At 41.9% G+C, this 18,292-nt stretch overlaps 1 protein-coding gene across 5 annotated transcripts in view; it reads right to left on the bottom strand.

Annotated features, from left to right (window-relative positions):
* REPS1 (RALBP1 associated Eps domain containing 1) overlaps window positions 1–3,649 on the bottom strand; it is a 71,381-nt gene extending 67,732 nt beyond the window's left edge. For 4 of the 5 annotated variants that reach the window (XM_074368267.1, XM_074368268.1, XM_074368269.1 and 1 more), the window contains exon 1: window positions 3,497–3,649. In XM_074368267.1, the coding sequence (XP_074224368.1) occupies window positions 3,497–3,649 (153 nt within the window). Of the gene's footprint in view, window positions 1–2,563; window positions 2,624–3,496 lie in introns of those variants that run through there. The other variant, XM_045524393.2, reaches the window with a different exon arrangement.
* Window positions 3,650–18,292: the final 14,643 nt, after the last annotated feature.

Raw genomic sequence — 18,292 nt, 5'->3', positions numbered from 1 at the left:
CTATAAGAACCAGCACTCAGGGCAGACAAGTCACACATTTCCAACTATCTCCTGGAGATTTGCATTGCCAGCTCAAAATGCCAGAAATCAAACTCATTATTATCTCTTTAAAACTCAGGTCCTCTTCCTGCCCCCTTTCTAATGTGAGTGGTGTCCACAGAGAATAACCCTTGCCCTATTCTTCTCTCATCTAAATATCACCAGATTAAAAAAAAAAAAAAGAAATCACTAGGTAACTCAGGCCCACCAGGCCTACCTTCATAACCTCTACTGTATCTTCAGCCTCATTTTCTGTCCCACAGCCACCCCCAGAGTGCAGGTCAGATTTTCTTAATCTCGGCACTTGGGGCCAGACAAATCCTTGTGGCAGGGGCTGTCCCGTGCACTGTAGGCTCTTTAGAAGCATCTCTCAACTCCATTCGCTAGATGCCAGTGGAACTGCTCCCTCCCCCCAATTATGACAACCGAAAATGTCTCCAAACGCCTCCTGGGGGGGCAAAATGACCCTTCCCCTTGTCTTGCCCACATCCACATTTGAGTTCCATGGCCTAGTTCCTCACCACTTCCTCTACACACTACAGAATCAGTCTCCAAATTAGTCTCCAGCTTCTTCCCTCTACTTCCAGATGCAGTGATCTAAAGCACTGCTTTTATGAGTCATTTCCCTTAAATCTACAACTCCTTATTACCTTCACAATTAGTTTAAAGCTCTCCACCCAGCCTTAATAATCGAGCTTCAATTAAATACTGTCCCACAAAGAACCTCACATTGTGGCTACCGAGCAGCCCATCAATAACACAGCCCCTCCTTTTCTATTCCACTGTTGTCACCCTGGTTTGGGTGCTGCTGCCCAGGATCCATTCTGGACCATTGCTCAAGTCTCCTTCCCCGGCCTCTCTTTCTCACTCAAAGTCAAAAACTATCAGTGAGTCTCCACTGCCTACTGAAATATGAAACTGCCTCTTCTTCAGAATCTCCTAATGTGGTCTCCTTCTAACTCTACGTTCCATTATCCCCAAAACATACCCTAGCTTCAGCAAAACCCGACTATCTGCTAGTCCTCAAAAAGGCTCCTTCCTACACTTTCCACCTTTGGTTGTGTTTTTTCTCTGCCTAGATGTCCTGTTCAGCCTCCCATACTAATTTAAGGTCCACCTGAATGAAGCCAGGAAGCCTTTCCCGATCGTACCTCCTTTGTACGTCTCCTATGGCATTCACATTCTGCTTTTTGTTACACATGTGTATTCCTGTTGTTTACAAGGTCCTTAACAGCTTCTTACTCCTCTTTTGATGCCCTGCAATACCTAGCCCAGCGCTAAGTAAATAACTCAACATTACATGTGAGTTGCCCAAATGTTTCCCACATAGGAAGGAAGGGAGGGCTGTATTTCAGACAATCCTAAGCTCCCATAAGGGAATTAAGTCCATATTCCTCTTCTGTCCCACATTTTATGTCTTAGGCCGATTTTTAAGGAAACTGCCTTCAAGATACCCAGTGCTACAAGAACTCCGCTTTCGGGAGTTCCTATAGTTTCCAACTTGCAGCTGAATCCGAAATATTTATGCTATTTAAGCTCTCTCTTTATACAAAAAAGGCAATAGAAATTTATTTTTGAATGTTAACAAAACAGAGCACAACATGAACATAACTTGAATTGGACTAAACATATTTCAAGTAAAGGTTAATTAATGCTAATTTGTATCCTAAATAATATATTTAAAGTCCTAAAGTCTTCAAGTGCTGTTAAAAATATGAAAGTCAGTTTATTTCAGTTCCCCCACCCCAAAGACAAGCCAAATAGAACATGGGAGGTTTCCTCTTAATTTTAGTTTTTAAATTACTTGAAAGTATTTGTACAAAAAGAGTATTGTTAAAGAGCATGTTCTGACGAGACCTACTCCTGTAAGTCTGACTCCAAAGCCATATGGGTAGCATACAGTACCCAGAGGCACCGTCCTGCGTCAGCAGGGGTCAGCAAGTACTGGCCCTGTTTTGTTTGCCCCTGAGCTAAGAATGGTTTTTACATTTTTAAAGGGTTAAAAAAATAAAAAAAGACACTGTATTGTGGCCAGCAAAAACTGAAATATTTACTCTTTGTTCCTTTTCAGCAGAATGAATTTGAGACTTCTAGCTGTTGGTGTGTGAGACACTCTACTTTTCCTCTCAAGATTTTTAAAAAGCAATATAAAAGACACAGATTATGCGAAAAGACAGAGCTCATTCAACTCAGCCATAGCTAATGCACAGGTAGCTTCTAAAACACAGGCCTGTGTGGACATTTTTACAGTTCCCAGAACTTTTGTTAGAAGGAGCTTGACTCTCATTCTAACCACACTCACGCCGAAGAGTGAAAGCACCTGGCCCACAGTCACACTGCTGGTTAACAACAGAGTGGAGTCAAGGACCCAGCCTGAAAGCTCCTGATACAGTGCTCTCTGCAGTACACTACATCATACCTACGCACATAGCTGTAAGTTTTGAAGATCTGGATAAATGGCTTGGATCATCACAAAGATGAAAGCTTAAAACCTGTCCCAGATATGCTGTTTAAAAAGACTTACCAGCAGCCATGAATCATTAAACAGAGTAACGTCAATGCTCACCATATACATTAGATAAGAACTTCTAAGAAGCCTTCTATTTCAAAAGCAGACGTGATAGAGAAATCTTAAACTTACTCTGCTTGCTCCTCTAGTGCTACTGATTGAGGTTAATATGCACCTTTGACTTCCAGTTGCTCAATACTTATCTCCCAACCCCATCCACAAGTTCCACCAAATGTTATCGAATGCCAATCGAAAAACTATCCAGTTTCCATCAGCCATGCATCCTATAGTTAAAGTTCTTTTCATATCTACCTGCAAACTACAAGCTAAAAGTTCAAATTTTTTAATCTCCCCAAGAATTTAGTTTCCTTAAAAACAAACAAAACAAAACAAAACAATCGGCTACTTCGATTCCTAAATCTATAAAACCCTCTTTATCGCGTCTGCTCGGTTAATTCAAGAATTTAAAAATATTTTACCTACACTGATAACTTTACCACTCTGCAGGATCCGAAGACCTATGCACATACTACCAGGATCTAGGATTCAAATACATGGTAACAACCCAAGATTCTTCATCTGAAGTTGCTCTCCCAGTGTTGAAAAATACAGATTCTGAGGAGCACCCGAGAGATACAGAACTTACGCTCTTCAGAGATAATACACAAACCCCACCCCCACCCCCACTGCATCTTTGCATGATATTTGTCCCCGAAGAGCGACCCCCTCCCCTCGACCGCGGCGGGTGTCCCGGCCTCCCCGGCACCTGCGGCCCCGGCCCGCAGCAGAGGAGCCCGGGGTAACCTGCCCACCGCAGACCCTTCCAGAAACGGCGCCCACTCCCTCCCCCACGGAGGCAGACGACTGGAGGCCCGAGCCGCCGGGAAGCGACCCCTCGGCGGCCCGCCGACCCCCGGCCGCGGCGGGAGGGGAGGGCGGCGGCGTTACCTGGAGGACCACGTCGTTGGGCAGCTGCGCGGCCCGGAACAGCTCCAGCACCCGCCCGTTGGCCGACACCTTCTTGGTGCTCTCGATGTCGCAGTAGGAGAAGAGATCCGAGTAGTATTTCTGCTCCGCATCGCTCAGCGTTAAACCTTCCATCTTCGCCTCCGCTCACGGCCGCCCCGCCCCGCATGCAACACCCGGGGCCCGGCCCCACGACCCCGGTATGGAGGGGGCTGCGCGCGGCCCGGCCTCCTCCTCGCCCCCTGAAGCGGCGGAGAGCCCCGGCCTCACGCGCGCGCGCGCGCGCGCGGGGGGCGTCCGAACCACGGGGCCCGGAGGTCGCGAGGAGGGGGCCCGGCTGGGCTCGGCGCGCCGCCGCCTACGAGGCCCCGCGCGGTCCCAGGCTATGCGCGGCGCGCGGCTCCGACTCGGCGGCCCCGGGGAGGGCGCGGGGAAGGAAGCGGGGGCCGCAGCGGCGTGAGGCCCAGGCGGACTCCGCCACCGCCCCCGCCGCGGGTTCGAGTCTCCCCGGCTCCCCGCCGCTACCCCCCAGACTTCCCGCCTCGCCTTCCCCTTCCTTCCACGCCCCCGGAGCGGCAGCACTACCCGGAAAAGTTGCGGGGCTTCTAGTCTAAAGTTTCGGGGGCTCTTGGCTGAGCGGCCGCCGCTCCGCCTCCCTCCGCCGCCATTTACTGCGCCCCGGCCCGGCCCCCGACGCGACCGCACCAACACTGACAGCGGCGGCCGCGCTCCAGACCCGGATGTGAGGCCGGGAGGAGAGAGCGCGAGAGGGAGAGAGAAACACCCACCGGGCTGGCTCGGCCGCTCCCGGGAGAGGGGGGCCGCAGCGCCCCCTGGTGGCTGGAGCCCCGCGGCGGCTGGCCGAACCGCCCTCGGTACTAAGCGGGAGGAGCTGGGACCCCCTCCGCGGAGCCGGGAGGAGCTGGACCCCCACCCCCTACCCCGGAGCCGGGACCAGGGGGAACTGCACGCTGCCCATTCAGACCCAGAGAGTTGAGATACGGGCTGCAGTTTGGATTGTTTCGAAGCTTCTGGCACTAAACGGTTAATAAACATTGAGTGAAAGGGGAACATTGTTCAAGTTACTATTATTGTATCTGTTGTACCTTTTTGAGGTCGGATGTTACTGAGGATCAATTCAGTATTTCTATGTGCTCTGAAAGGCTATGACCATCCAAACTATCTAGGAATTCTCATCATACAGACACTAACCACTCAGTCCTAACTAACTCCCACTCTTGCTTCAAGCCAAGCTTACCTGAGAAACAAAATTGCTGAATAGAGGGAAAAGCTGGCAAAGTTTTTCCCTCTGTACAAGGTGGTTCTGGTCACCAGGAACTTCGTGCTATAAGTATATGCTATCAACTCTATAAACCTGTTTAGGCTCTGGGCCGCCCACAGGGGCTCGCTCCTGCGGCCCTTAATTTCCCCCTTTATGAAAATCATGTGGTTGCACTGTTCTATTATGCACATATCTAAGAGAGGTGATTCTCCAGATATCTCAGGTAGCATACCTTAAGAAGAGTTTATGCTTCGCAAATAAGAAATATTTCAAAACCAGCAACTACGGCAGAATCAGATTTTTCAGTTTTCATTTTTATTTGCCTGCTACATGTTGCTACCCAGAGTGCTGATCTTATAAATGGCCCATGAAAGGAAGTTATTACCGGTTCACAATTCTTTATCTGGAATTTCAAAATTCAAAGAGCACTGAAAACCCAAAGGTTTTTTGTTTTTCTGTTTTTTTGTAACTGGCAGCAAAACCTGCCCTATCTCATTTGGAGGCAAAATCTTAACTCACATAAGGCTATTTATAGTCTTTATATATGCCACTTAGTGTCAATATTTATTCATTTTATGCCAAACCTTAATGGGATGTTAATATACACAGTTATAGGCATTGCATTACCTTTCTTTTTTTAAAGAAGAGGGATTGTGGAGCTGTATTTGAATAGCAGCACTTTATATACTTACATACATAACATGCCGTAAATCTCAAGTTTCTCTATCTCTGAAACTTTAAATTTGCCACAGCAATAACTCACACACTCCTACAGGACACCTACCAGCGTTGATGAGAGACCCGCAGACGGCCTGTCTTCCAGAGGTATAAAGAGGAGGGAGAGCACATGAAGTAGGAATTGGCTCACAACTGTCTTCAGCATTTTCTCCACCACCTTTCCTAGACCCTGAAGCTCTTTCTTGCCCCAGGACCTTGCTCCTGCTACGTACAATACTTTTCCCACAAACCTTTGCTTGGCTTGTTCTCTCACACCTCAGGTCCCTCTTCATACATCACCTCCTCAAAGAGACCTTCCCTCAACGTCACATCTGAAATAGCCTCACCACCACACTCTAACCCCTTATCGGAATTCTTTTTCTTTAGCACTTTTCACTACCCGATATTAACATATATTTTTGTTACCTTTTTTAAAATTGAGATACAATTGACATACAACGTTTGTACTGAGGGAGGTGGGAGAATCCTGAACATCAGTACTTGGAAGGAGCACTGTATCTATGTAAAATTCCCTCCAAACACACACATATTCTCCATAAGGGAGGCAGGAGCTCCAAAAACCAGAAATACCTGCACAAAAGGGAGACCTTCTCCACACCCAGTTGGATACTGGGTTGGCTAGGTGCTGGAGGGTTCAACAGTTTCACAAATAAAAGGGATTTTCCCCTATATTTGTTACTTAAATTTATAGTTTTAGGTATGAAGGGAAAAAATGATGTAATATACAGGCCTTTCGAGGTCAAGTTGAGTTTCTTTCCTATACATTTCTAGACATATCAACTTTAAAAAGTGATATGATAAAGCTATTTTAAAAGAGATGATCTGTATTATATAACTACAAGTTTAAAGATGCTGGTTTTCAGGTAAGATCAAATAGTCAGTTACTGCTAGAAAATATCAACTGTTTTTTAATTGGAAACCTCTAATTTAGTTTTAAAAATAAAATAAATGCAGTGAAATTCATTGTTTCTGGTATACAGCTCTATGAGTTTTGACAAATGCATAATGGTTATTTGGAAACCACCCCCAAAATCATGATGCAGAACCATTCTGTGACTGTCCCCTAAAATTCCTTTGGGCTTCCCCTTCGTACTAATTCTGCCCTCTACCCTCAGCCCCTGGCAATCACCGATTTGTTTTCTGTTTCTATAGTTTTTCCTTTTCAAGATACTGTATAAATGGAATTATGTGGTATTTTGAATCTGGATTTTTTTTTCACATAGCATAATGCATTCGAGTTTTTCCATCATCTTCCTTGTATAGTGGTTAATTTTTTTTTGTTGTTAAATGGTATTCTGTTGTATGGATAATTATAGTCTGTTCATCCATTCTCTAGTTGAAGGACATTTGGGTTGCTTCTAAATGTTGGGTGACTGTTAATAAAGACACTGCTAACAAGTGTTTACAGGTATTTGTGCAAACTTAAGTCTTCATTTTTTTTCTTGGGTGAATATCTGGAAGTGGGATTGTTGAGTCATATGGTAACTATATGTTTAACTTTAAAAGAAACAGCCAAACTGCTTTCCAAAATGGCTGCACCATTTTGCATTCCCATCACCAATGCATAGAATTTTAGTTTCTCTACATCCTCACAAACCATTCTAATGTGTGTGTAGTGAGTAGTATCTGACTATGATTTTAATTTGCATTTCCCCAATGACAGATCTTTTTTTGTCTTTTCATGTGCATATTTGCCATCTGAATATCTTCTCTGGTAAAATGTCTATTCACTTTTCCCATTTTTTATTGGATTATTTATTTTCTTATCATTGGGTTTTGAAAATTCTTTATACCTTTTTGATACAAGCTCTTTGCCAGATATGTGATTTGCAAGTATTTTCAACAGTCTGTGGTTTGCCTCTTTATTCACTTTTGCAGAATGTAATTGTTAAACTTTGGTTTAAGTCCAGCTCATGGGTGGCCCTGAAAGACATTTGTGAGGGGAAATCCACTGGAGAGCCTTTCAGCTGATGCACCTTGTCGTTCACTTCATGTAAGAGGTGATCCAAGTAAGAATATACATTAAACCCATGGACAGTGACAAATGATAGGGCAGGGGCTGGAAGGAGGCAGTCTGGAAGGTTAGGGAGGAGGAAGTCTGGGAGGAAATCATGTGGTTGAACCTATCAGAAGGGGCATAAAGTGTGAATATCTTTGTATCTTCACACCCACCAGAAAGCATCCACTACGGAGGAGGCACAAGACTTCCAAGTAGACAAAACAACCTGGCAGGGGCCCCTGCAGTCAGCCACCCTGGTGTTAGCACGTTGGCTCAGGAACTGTGCAGCAATGGGAAGTATATATGAGCCCCACATCATAGGTTCCACTTACCAAGGCCAGATGTCCAGCCTGCCAGCAATGGTGGAGTTCATCTCAGCTCAGTTTGGTATCAGCTCAACACCAAATTCAATTCCCTATGCAACATCATCCTTCGAGGAGACCAGTCATGCACCTGGTGACAAGTTGATTTATCTTTACAGGAATCAAACATATCCTGGGCGCAAGCTTGCTTTCCTGTCCACAGGGCTTCTGCCAACACCACTGTCTAAGTGTTTAAGACTGTTTTGATTACCAAAGTGTAATTTGCATAACATCGCTTCAGACCAAGAGACCCTCTTTGGCAACAGAAGTGCGTTAGTGGACACATGACCATGGGACCCACAGGAACTCTCACATACCACATCATCCAGAAGCTGCTGACCTCAGAGAGTATAGAAAGGCCTTTTGAAGGTACAGCTGATGTGTCAGCTTGGAGATGATATTCTGTGAACACAGGACCCCATACTCCAGGATGTATTATGTACCCTAAATTAACGATCCTGTATGTTACTCTGTCCCCAGTAGGTAGACTATATGGGACGGAGAACCAAAGGATGGAAGTAAAACTGGCCCCACTTACCTCTGCCCTCAGCAACCCACTGTGGGGGTTTCCACCTCCCCTCTCCTTAACTCTAGGTTTTGAGTATCTGAAGGTCCTGGTTCTCACAGGGGATTACTTCCACCAGGAGGCTTTTTATTATTCCCATTAAACTTTATGCTACAAATTATTTTTTGTCACTTAGGGCTCCTTGTGCCAATAGATTAGTGCAAAACAAAAGAATCAACGCACTGGAGAGTAACTGAACCTACTCATCAGGAGGTGATAGTACTTACTGTACATAGTTGAGGTAGGAAAGAGTATGGTTCACACCGAGAAGATCCACTGGGTGTGTTGGTCTCCCCCATTTAGTTTTGATGTTAAATGGATGAGTGTAACTGCCACAGTTTGAGAAGGGCATGGTGACAGGGGACTCAGGCCACTCAGGGATGAGGGACAATGTCATCTCACAAGGTGAGCCACCTAGAGCAGCAGAGGTGTTAGCTGAGGCTGAGGGCATGTTCTCCTTCTCATTGCTCTTCCCCACTTCTCTTTCTACTGAAGTAGAGAGGGTACAATGAGTGTCAGGTGTGGCCTTGAAATGAGGGGCAACTGCCCCAAATACAGTTCACTAACATTTCTCTTGTAAAATTTTCCAGGAAACAAGACTCATCAGAGTCCGGGGGGACATTGTTCCCATATCAGGTAACTATATGAAGCACGAGGATCTAGTGATGTGAGTGTAGACCGCGGTGGTTGCTGTGGATGACCCAGATCTCTGCCTGCCCCCAGACCCCCAACTGCAGGACTGAGGCCCCCATTCCTTCAGCCGTTGGGAATGTTGAAATTGAAATAAAATTGAATGTTGGAAATGTTGGAAGGGGCTCACAGCTGAATCCCTCTCCAAGAATTGCCCTCGGGAGAAGGAACTTGCCTCATCGGCATTTACACCCCTGTACCAGGGCGGCCAACATCCAGTGTCTCACCAGTGGGTAAAGGAGACTAAAGGTCCTTGCATTGTTTAGAACAACTTTGAAGAGCCATCTCAGTTTGAGCCATCTCAAAAGACCTCTTCCAAAGAAAAATGTGATCATTTAAGTAACTCAGTCTCTTTCATTGAAATGCTCAACCTTTCATATTTCTTCCTCTTTTCTCTGTTTTCCTCCCAGATGTCATGAGGGTGTATGAGGGTGGAAGATGGAGATCAGCTTACATGATTTCTTGACTGCAAGAGAGAAGGGCCTCAGTTCTATAGACAGGAGTCCTCGTGCTGTCCTCTGGTTCCACTGCAAAGTGGCTGGTGTGGCCTGCTCCCTGAGTCTATGTTGAGGTATCCTCAGAATTAGTCTAGCCTTTTTGGCCAACAGGCTGGTAGCATGAAATGAGTTGTAGTCTTTAACCTCTAATCAAGTCTCTGCATTTGGTGGCTTCTGTCATCTACCAGCCTTCCCATTAGTATTTCCAGTGGTCCATTATAGGAACTTAGGGGGTGTGTGTGTTGGGGTGCTTCTTAGGATTAAGAATTAAGTCTAAGGACGTGGTTTGATTATCTATTGCTGCATAACATATTATCCCCAAATGGAAAACAAGCAGAAAATATGGATTTGTGGGTCAGGGATTTGGGAAAGGCTCAGCTAGGCAGATCTCTTTTGTGGTATCTTACATGTGCAGTCCTCTGAAGGCTTGACTGGACTGGATGTCCAAGGTGACTCACTCTTGTGGGTAGCAGTTAATCCTGACTGTTGTCTGGGAACTCATCTGGGGCTATCTCCTGGAGCATCTTGTGGCATCTGCATTTGCTTGGGCTTCTTACAGCATAGTGGCTGTGTTTTAAGAGGGAACATCTGAAGAGCAAGCATTCCAAGAGATCAAGGCAAAAATTATGCAACAGCACTTCAATGCATTCTATTGATTACAGGTGAGTCATGAAGGCCAGGGCAGATTTAATGAAAAGAAAATTTCATCCCACCTCTTGATGGAAGGAGCCACTGTTTTTCATGATAATGAATAAGCTATGTAAAATGATTTGCCTTTTTAAACCATATATATTATAAATGACAAAAAAAAAAAAATGAAAACAATTCGCCAGGAGAATTTATTTTAAATTGGATCTCTGTCACTCGATCAATCTTACACCTTTCTGTTGTTGTACAATTGCCACTTTCCTATCAAGGCTGTGTTTAGGTCTCCAAATTTTAACTAGATAGTCTTTTTCTATTTATCATGGGAATGATTCACCTATAAAATCATTCGACATTTTGGGTGGTATTTCTTTTCCAACTTGGTCAGTTTCTGCCTGGCTTATTGGACTTTTTAGATTTTCTTTTTCTTGTTGAATAACTTTTTTTCTCAGAAATTTATCCATTGCATTAAGGTTTTTAAATTGACATAAATCTTTTTTAATGTGCTTTTTGTAACTATTTTAAGACAGGATATAATTAAATTTCAAGATGAAGATACATTTAAGTACTTTCTTGGATTGTTCAAAAACAGATTTATACTGTCTCAAAAAATTTTGTTTTTTTAATTCTTATTGTCAAAATGTATTGCTTGGATAGTAGCAAAGCTGATTTTACCAAGATAAGTTTATTTCAGCTAAGAACTATGAAGTTAACTGTATGCTACTTTCCATAGCATATAATAAAGAAACTCATAAAGGTCAATCCAACAAGATGTCAGTAAGCTTACTGAGATCCAGCCTCTGTGATCCCAGGAGTCACAGTGCCCATGTTTCCTGGATCAATACTTTGATTTAAAAATAGAAAGCTGTTTTACCAAAGTCACTCAATGAACCCGTTCATTCACTCAAAGGGAATAATTTTCAAAGGATTATTTACTAGGAAGGCAGTCATTAAGATAATCATGATACATACAAAAAGAAATAAGAAAAACAGGGAAATTCAACTAAGGAATCAAAACCAAAAGCTTCCCTGAAATTCCCTGATAACCAAAATGAAGTTTGCTGTAGTTTAGAGAGTTTGGCTTAGTGTTTGTTGTGGATGGTTGTATTGTAGAATTTGGAAACCTTAAAAAAACAAATAGTTACTTTAATTTTCTACCTTACTCTGCAGACTGGAGCATCTGTTGCCCATATAAAACTGGCCCATCCCCACCTAACTCAAGATATGCTGCTCAATTAGCCAGGTCATTTCAAGTGATCAGGCTGAGGAGTAGTTACAGTGATTTTGTTGTGAGAGTGCTTATTTGGTTTCCACAAATTTAATATCATATTCTTCTCTTTTATGAATAGAATTCCCCAACTAGAGAATCAACTAACTTCTTTCCTCTTCCTTCCTTTTTTCCTTTGCTCCCTTCTCTCTCTCTCTCCCTGCCTTCATTTATTAATTATTAAATACTATATGTCTGAGGATTTGAAAAAACATTTCTTGTCTTTAAAGAGGTAAGAAGCTAGTGAGGGTGATATTCTGAGCAAACAAGTAATTATAATACAGCTTGGTGCACAGTCTAAGAGAGGGAAACAGAATACTCCTAGAATATACAGAAAAGTTTCCCTGCATAGACTTGGAGTGGTGAGAAGAAAGTTCAACTTAATCTTTTGCTGTTGACCCTTCCTTCAGGAGAGAACTATAAGATGATTATTAATAATTTCACAGATAGAACAAGACGTGAGGGATGAAAGTGATGACATTTCAGATTAGGTCGCTGGAGATGGGAAAATGGAGAATGGAACTACAGGTGATATTGGAGGCAAAGTTAAGTGAAAGCTGGTAAGAAATCAAGAAATCAGAAAAAGGGAGAGAAAAATAAGAGTTAATAAGAGGAACCAGTTCTAGTGATCTGCTGTACAACACAGTGTGGACCTGTAACAATACTTCATCGTACACTTGAAAATTTTTTAGTGGGTAGAACACATGTTAAGGGTCTTTAATACAATGAATTTTAAAAACAAAACAATATTTCCACAATACAAATCCTTGTGTTGACCAGACTGAATCTTAGTGAAGAGATGCCTGTTTCCCCACACAAGCCACACCCCAGAATCTGCTTGATGTTTTCCCCTTTATAATTTCTGCCCCATTGCCTTCATCATTTTGAGAAAAAGGTGGTTTTTTGGAAATAATATGTTTCTAAATCTGCTCTAATTGGATCAACTAGGATTATTTTAAAGAAATGGTTTGATATGACGAGCTTTGGAATAGAAGAGCTATCACTTGCTTTCTTTTTCACATCCAGGTACTTTTCTGCCTATTTCCTTTATATTTGTCTTTCTCTCCATTTTTCTAGGATTTTCACTGATATGCATTCATTTAACGTTCGAATATAACTCTCTAAAGATTCGAGTTGTCTGGGATGGGTAGGGCTTTTAAGACATCCTGGGGGCTTTACACATACCTATAAATTCTTGTCATGAAAATAGTTTGGTGAGTTTAGTTCATTTCAAGGAAATATTTATTGAGCACCTACTATGTGTTAATAATTCTACTAGATGCTGAGGACAGAAAGTTGAATAACACAATCACTGCCGTTGAGGAATTTGTTGTCCAGTAGAGGAGACAATTTCTTTTCAGTCCCCTGCGTTGTACATTATATGTGCACCTCCCCACCCCCACCCACCACCTCTGAGTCCCAAGTTGGCTTTGTTCCTGGTTTGAAAGTGTCTGGTTCTCCTCTAATGACCCTCTTTCATGTGAACATGTTGCAAGAGCTTGCGAAATTTCAGGCTGCTTACTGTGAAAGCCTTGTTTTCCCCCACCATGTGTCTGCACTGGGAAGATGGGATGCAAACGCTTCACCTCACTTCCGGGGAGGATTTGGAGTTAAGCTCTCCGTGCTCTCAAGGAGAGCTAAATTTTCAGGTTTTAATGAAAATATTACTTTCTAAAGTATCAGGGTCTCTCGTGAAAACGCCACAGGAGAAGGCAACATGATGGGAAAGGAGGCTCCTGAGGGAAAGGAGAAGTAAGCGAGGAGGGATTTTCCAGTGAGAGGGGCTTGCCACCGGGCCCCTTGGGAGCCTGTGGGTTGACCCTACAGAAGCAGTCTAGAAGGGTTTAGGCCACTGCAAAGCTGGGTGAGCGGACTTCAGAAGGGACTAAGAGGGGCACTGTCTGAAGGCCCCATAGTCGTAAATCTCAGAACACTTGAGGTCACTGCAGAAGCCCCTTGTCTTGGGACAGGGACCAAACCAGCCACTGGTGCTCTCTGTCCACACTCAGTACTGCCCAGCGGAGTGAGGCCCACTCAGGCATACCCCACATATCATTACCCAAGTGGACCCCCCTCCACTCTTACAAAGTCACAGAATACACATACATCCAACAGAAGTGGGTGAAAGTTCCATTCTTACTTGGGGTGTGGGGGAAGTGGGAAGTTCCCCGATACTTGATTAAGGGCGGAACCAAGGAAGTTTATAATCAGCCTGGGCTAAGATAATGACTGACTTCCCTGCTACTGGTCTGCTTTCCCCCAGGCTGTCTAAGCTGTGCTCACCCACATAGCCATTTGCCACTGACACCTTTCAGTCCTCATAGCAAGTCATTAAATGAACACTATAAATGTCAATTGATATTCTAGAAAAATTTTCAGGAAAAAACATTTTGTTTTCTCCCTTAATCCAACCCGCTACCACATTTGATTCTGGCTTGCTTGTGTTCTGCCTTTTCTCATATTATCTGCCTTTTCTCGGAACTTGACATTGACACCAGACCCCAGATGTGGTGACCCTAATACTTTTAGTGCTTTGGAATTTGGCTATCTTGCATAATTTTGACTTTTCCTGCCCTTAAGGCCTCAGTGGCTCCTGTCCTACATGGAACCCTGGTCAACTCCTGCCCCATGGCCAGTGCCCTAATCAGGCTCGTTCTCCTCCCATCTCACCAAAGGGAAGGAGGAGATTCAGACCCTGTCCCTGAGCCTTAGGACAAAATCCAGGTTACAGTTGCTCCTGCTCTGTTTGTCCAGTTAAGCCTAACCGTAAGGTCCTCCTGTCAAGTTCCTTTGGGTTACCACACAAATTTGTTTCCTGAACCATACTAACTTTCTGGAAATTTCAGAGAAGGAACTTGTATTCTGCTCTAAAGGTGGAAAACCAGGTCCTGCATCAGCTGCTGAGCCAGGTAACTGTGAGCATTTAGACTTGTCCTCTTTGAGCACCTGATATGGTTTGGAAGGAATCTTTGCGGTCCTGAGACATCTCATCCAGCTGGTGGGAAGGAGGCTCTGGGGGTTCCTATCACAAAGTTAAATTACAGGTTAACTCATCACTAAATAGAAAACGGAGTTACCCTATCTGTGTAAGATCAGAAGTTCCTGTTGGGACAGCATGGTGATTTCCTTACAAAATTCAAGTCAGCAAAAGGAACGTGGCGCCCACTTTCTTATCTTGAAACCAGGCTGTGACACACACATCCTACCCACCAATCCCAGAAGAGATTGCCTGGTCTAACCTTAGACAAGGTGCCTCCCCAGGCCTGGAAAGACAAGCTCCATCATTTAATCCCACTGCACATAATAATAATGATTACTATTCATTGAATGATTGCTTTGGGCTAGGTAAGCCTTACAATTACTCTACAAAGAAAGTGTTATTATTCCCATTTTATGTATGAGGGATCTGGGTCTTAGAGAGGTGGAGCCCAAGCACACATACATGAAGTGATACAGCTGAGATTCCATCCACAGACTTTTGGGCCCCAGAGTGTGTACTTTAATGTTTTCACCATTATTGGATGAGTGCACCAGCTCCGCTGGACCCATTTTTTCCAATGGAAAAAGAACTTTTTGATAACAAAAAATTGGAGAGAATAAAAAAGCTATAATAAATGTCTAGTGTGAAACACACAACTTACTTTATAAGAGGAATAAAGACAGATACATAATTTATATATCCTAAAACAATATATATAAATTATAAAATAACACAGTAAACTATTATACTTAGCAAGTGTGACAAAAGTTATTTAAATAATGTAGATTTACTGGGAGCAAATAATGAATTAAATGTTACCATACAGCAAATTTAGGATGTCTTTAGGAGTACATGTCATTTGGCAGTGGCTTATTAGAAAATTATGAGCCTGAAATAAAATTGATGCAAACTTATAATGACACACACTAAATTAACAATGATGTACTTAATTAAAAGTCATTATAATTAATCATACACATACTGTTAACAGTATGTGTATGATCATTAAAAAGTAGAATAACAGTAACTGAAACCAAGAATCCTTACAAAATGATGCTGATGCTTCACTGTTAAGAAAGTGGCCTTCCTGATAGGGCCAAGTTCCAATGCTTTGCCTGTGGAAATACAAGTAGGTGTTCTGAAACATAGTATGGTGACCATTATTCTTTTTTTTTGAAATTAATTATTTTTTTTATCCAGGTATAGTTGATTTACAATGTTGTGTTAGTTTCTGGTGTACAGCAAAGTGATTCAATCATATACATATATATGTATTATTCTTCAGATTCTTTTCCATTATATGTTACTACAAGATATTGAACATAGTTCCCTGTGCTATACAGTAGAAACTTATTGTTTATCTATTTTATATATAGTAGTGTATATCTGTTAATTCCAAACTCCTAATTTATCCCTTCTCCATCCCCTTTCCTCTTTGGTAACCATAAGTTTGTTTCCTATGTCTGTGAGTCTCTTTATGTTTTGTAAATAAAGTTCATTTGTATCATCTTTTTAGATTCCATATATAAGTAATGTCATATGATATTTGTCTTTCTCTGCCTGACTTACTTTACTTAATATGATAATATCTAGGTCAATCCAATTGCTGCAAATGGCATTATTTCATTCTTTTTATGGCTGAGTAATATTCTGTTATGTATATAACTACATCTTCTTTATCCAGTCATCTGTCAATGGGCATTTAGGTTGCTTCCATGTCTTGGCCATTGTAAATGGTGCTGCTATGAACATTGGGGTATATGTGTATTTTTGAATTAGAGTCTTCTCTGGTTGCACGCCCAGAAGTGGGATTGCTGGATCATATGCTAACTCTATTTTTAGTTTTTTGTGAAACCTCCATACTGTTCTTCATGTGGCTGCACCAAATTGCATTCTCATCAAGAGTGTAGGAGGATTCCATTTTCTCTACACCCTCTCCAGCATTTATTATTGGTAGACTTTTTGATGATGGCCATTCTGACTGGTGTGAGGTGATACTTCATTGTAGTTTTGATTTGCCTTTCTCTAATAATTAGTGATATTGAGCATCTTTTCATGTGCCTGTTGGCCATCTGTATACATTCTTTGGAGAAATGTTTGTTTAGATCTTCTGCCCATTTTCTGATTAGGTTGGTTGTTTTCTTTCTTTCTTTTTTTTTATATTGAGCTGTATGAGCTGTTTGTATATTTTGGAAATTAATCCTTTGTCAGTTGCATTGTTTACAAATATTTTCTCCCATTGCACAGGCTGTCTTTTCATTTTGGTTACAGTTTCCTTTGCTATGCAAAAGCTTTTAAGTTTAATTTGAATTTGGTCATTTTTTTTTAATTTTTGCTTTTATTTCCATCACTCTAGGAGGTGGATCCAAAAAAATATTGCTGTGATTTATGTCAAAAGGTGTTCTGCCTATGTTTTCCTCTAGGAGTTTTATAGCATACAGTCTTATATTTAGGTCTTTAATCTATTTTGAGTTTTTTTTTTTTTAATATGGTGTTAGAGAATGTTCTAATTTCATTCTTTTATACATAGCTGTCCATTTCTCTCAGCACCACTTATTGAAGAGACTGTCTCTTCCCCATTGTATATGCTTACCTCCTTTGTCATAGATTAATTGACCATAAGTGCTTGGGTTTATTTCTGGGCTTTCTATCCTGTTCCATTGGTCTGTATGTCTGTTTTTGTGCCAGTACCATACTGTTTTGATTACTGTAGCTTTATAGTATAGTCTGAAGTCAGGGAGCCTGATTCCTCCAATTCCATTCTTCTTCCTCAAGATTGTTTGGCTATTTGGGTTTTGAGTTTCCACATAAATGTTAAGTTTTTTTGTTCTAGTTCTGTGAAAAATGCCATTTGGCAACCATTATTCTTAATGGTAGGTCTTTCTAATCTCAGATCTTACCACAGAGATGGCTGCCTACTCCATGTGTATGTAAGGCCTCTCTAGCTTTAATTGGTTTGAAAATAATAGATGGATTAATAGTTGAATTAATAACTGAAAATAAAAGTTGGATTTAGTGAGCTATCAGAGGCTTTCCAACCATGGGGAGATGGAAAAATTGTTTAACAACTACAAACAGAAGCTTCCAAAGATCATTGCAAAGTACTGAGAAGGGAGTATTTGATAAGATACTTACACAAGCTCAGCTGAAGCATTATCCTGTAGATATTTCCCCAACAGGGGAAATGGTTCTAGATATCAGGCCAAAAAAAACCCTGTTAGGGTAAAGAGCAACCTACCCATTCATAGTCAGTGATAAATAAATACTTGCTTAATAAATGTTGTTTAACGGTTATAATTACCAATGGCAAATATAGCTGTTTGAACTAATAAAATATTAGCATTCAAGTCTTACATTACTATGACATACCTATTTATCTTTCTTTTCTCTCATAAGTTTTGCATTCATATCAATGTGCCAGGAATTAGATAATCTTTAGGATAATCCCCATTTTTTTGGTCTTTATTTCTGTGATTATTAAAGCCACTTTGTGAAAACCAATCTGATTTTACAAACATAGCAATCCATTTGTAAGTTGTGGATGCTCGTAGGTGGATAACCAACCTAACTTTTTGTACAGTTATAGTTCTTACTGTATAATAATATTGACGTTTAAAAGATAATCTATATACTTGGTTCCTATTAGCCATTCTTCCTGATATGTGTCATAGCTGGAGGAGCACCCTGAAGCCATCTGACTATTCAGAAGAGAAACCCACGTAGAAACATTTGGATGTTTGAATTTTAAAATTA

The sequence above is a fragment of the Camelus bactrianus genome, chromosome 8 (genome assembly GCF_048773025.1).
Source record: "Camelus bactrianus isolate YW-2024 breed Bactrian camel chromosome 8, ASM4877302v1, whole genome shotgun sequence".
Classification (NCBI taxonomy): Eukaryota; Metazoa; Chordata; class Mammalia; order Artiodactyla; family Camelidae; genus Camelus; species Camelus bactrianus.
The sequence above is the reverse complement of the archived record's forward strand: the minus strand, read 5'-3'. Positions and strand labels throughout refer to the sequence as shown.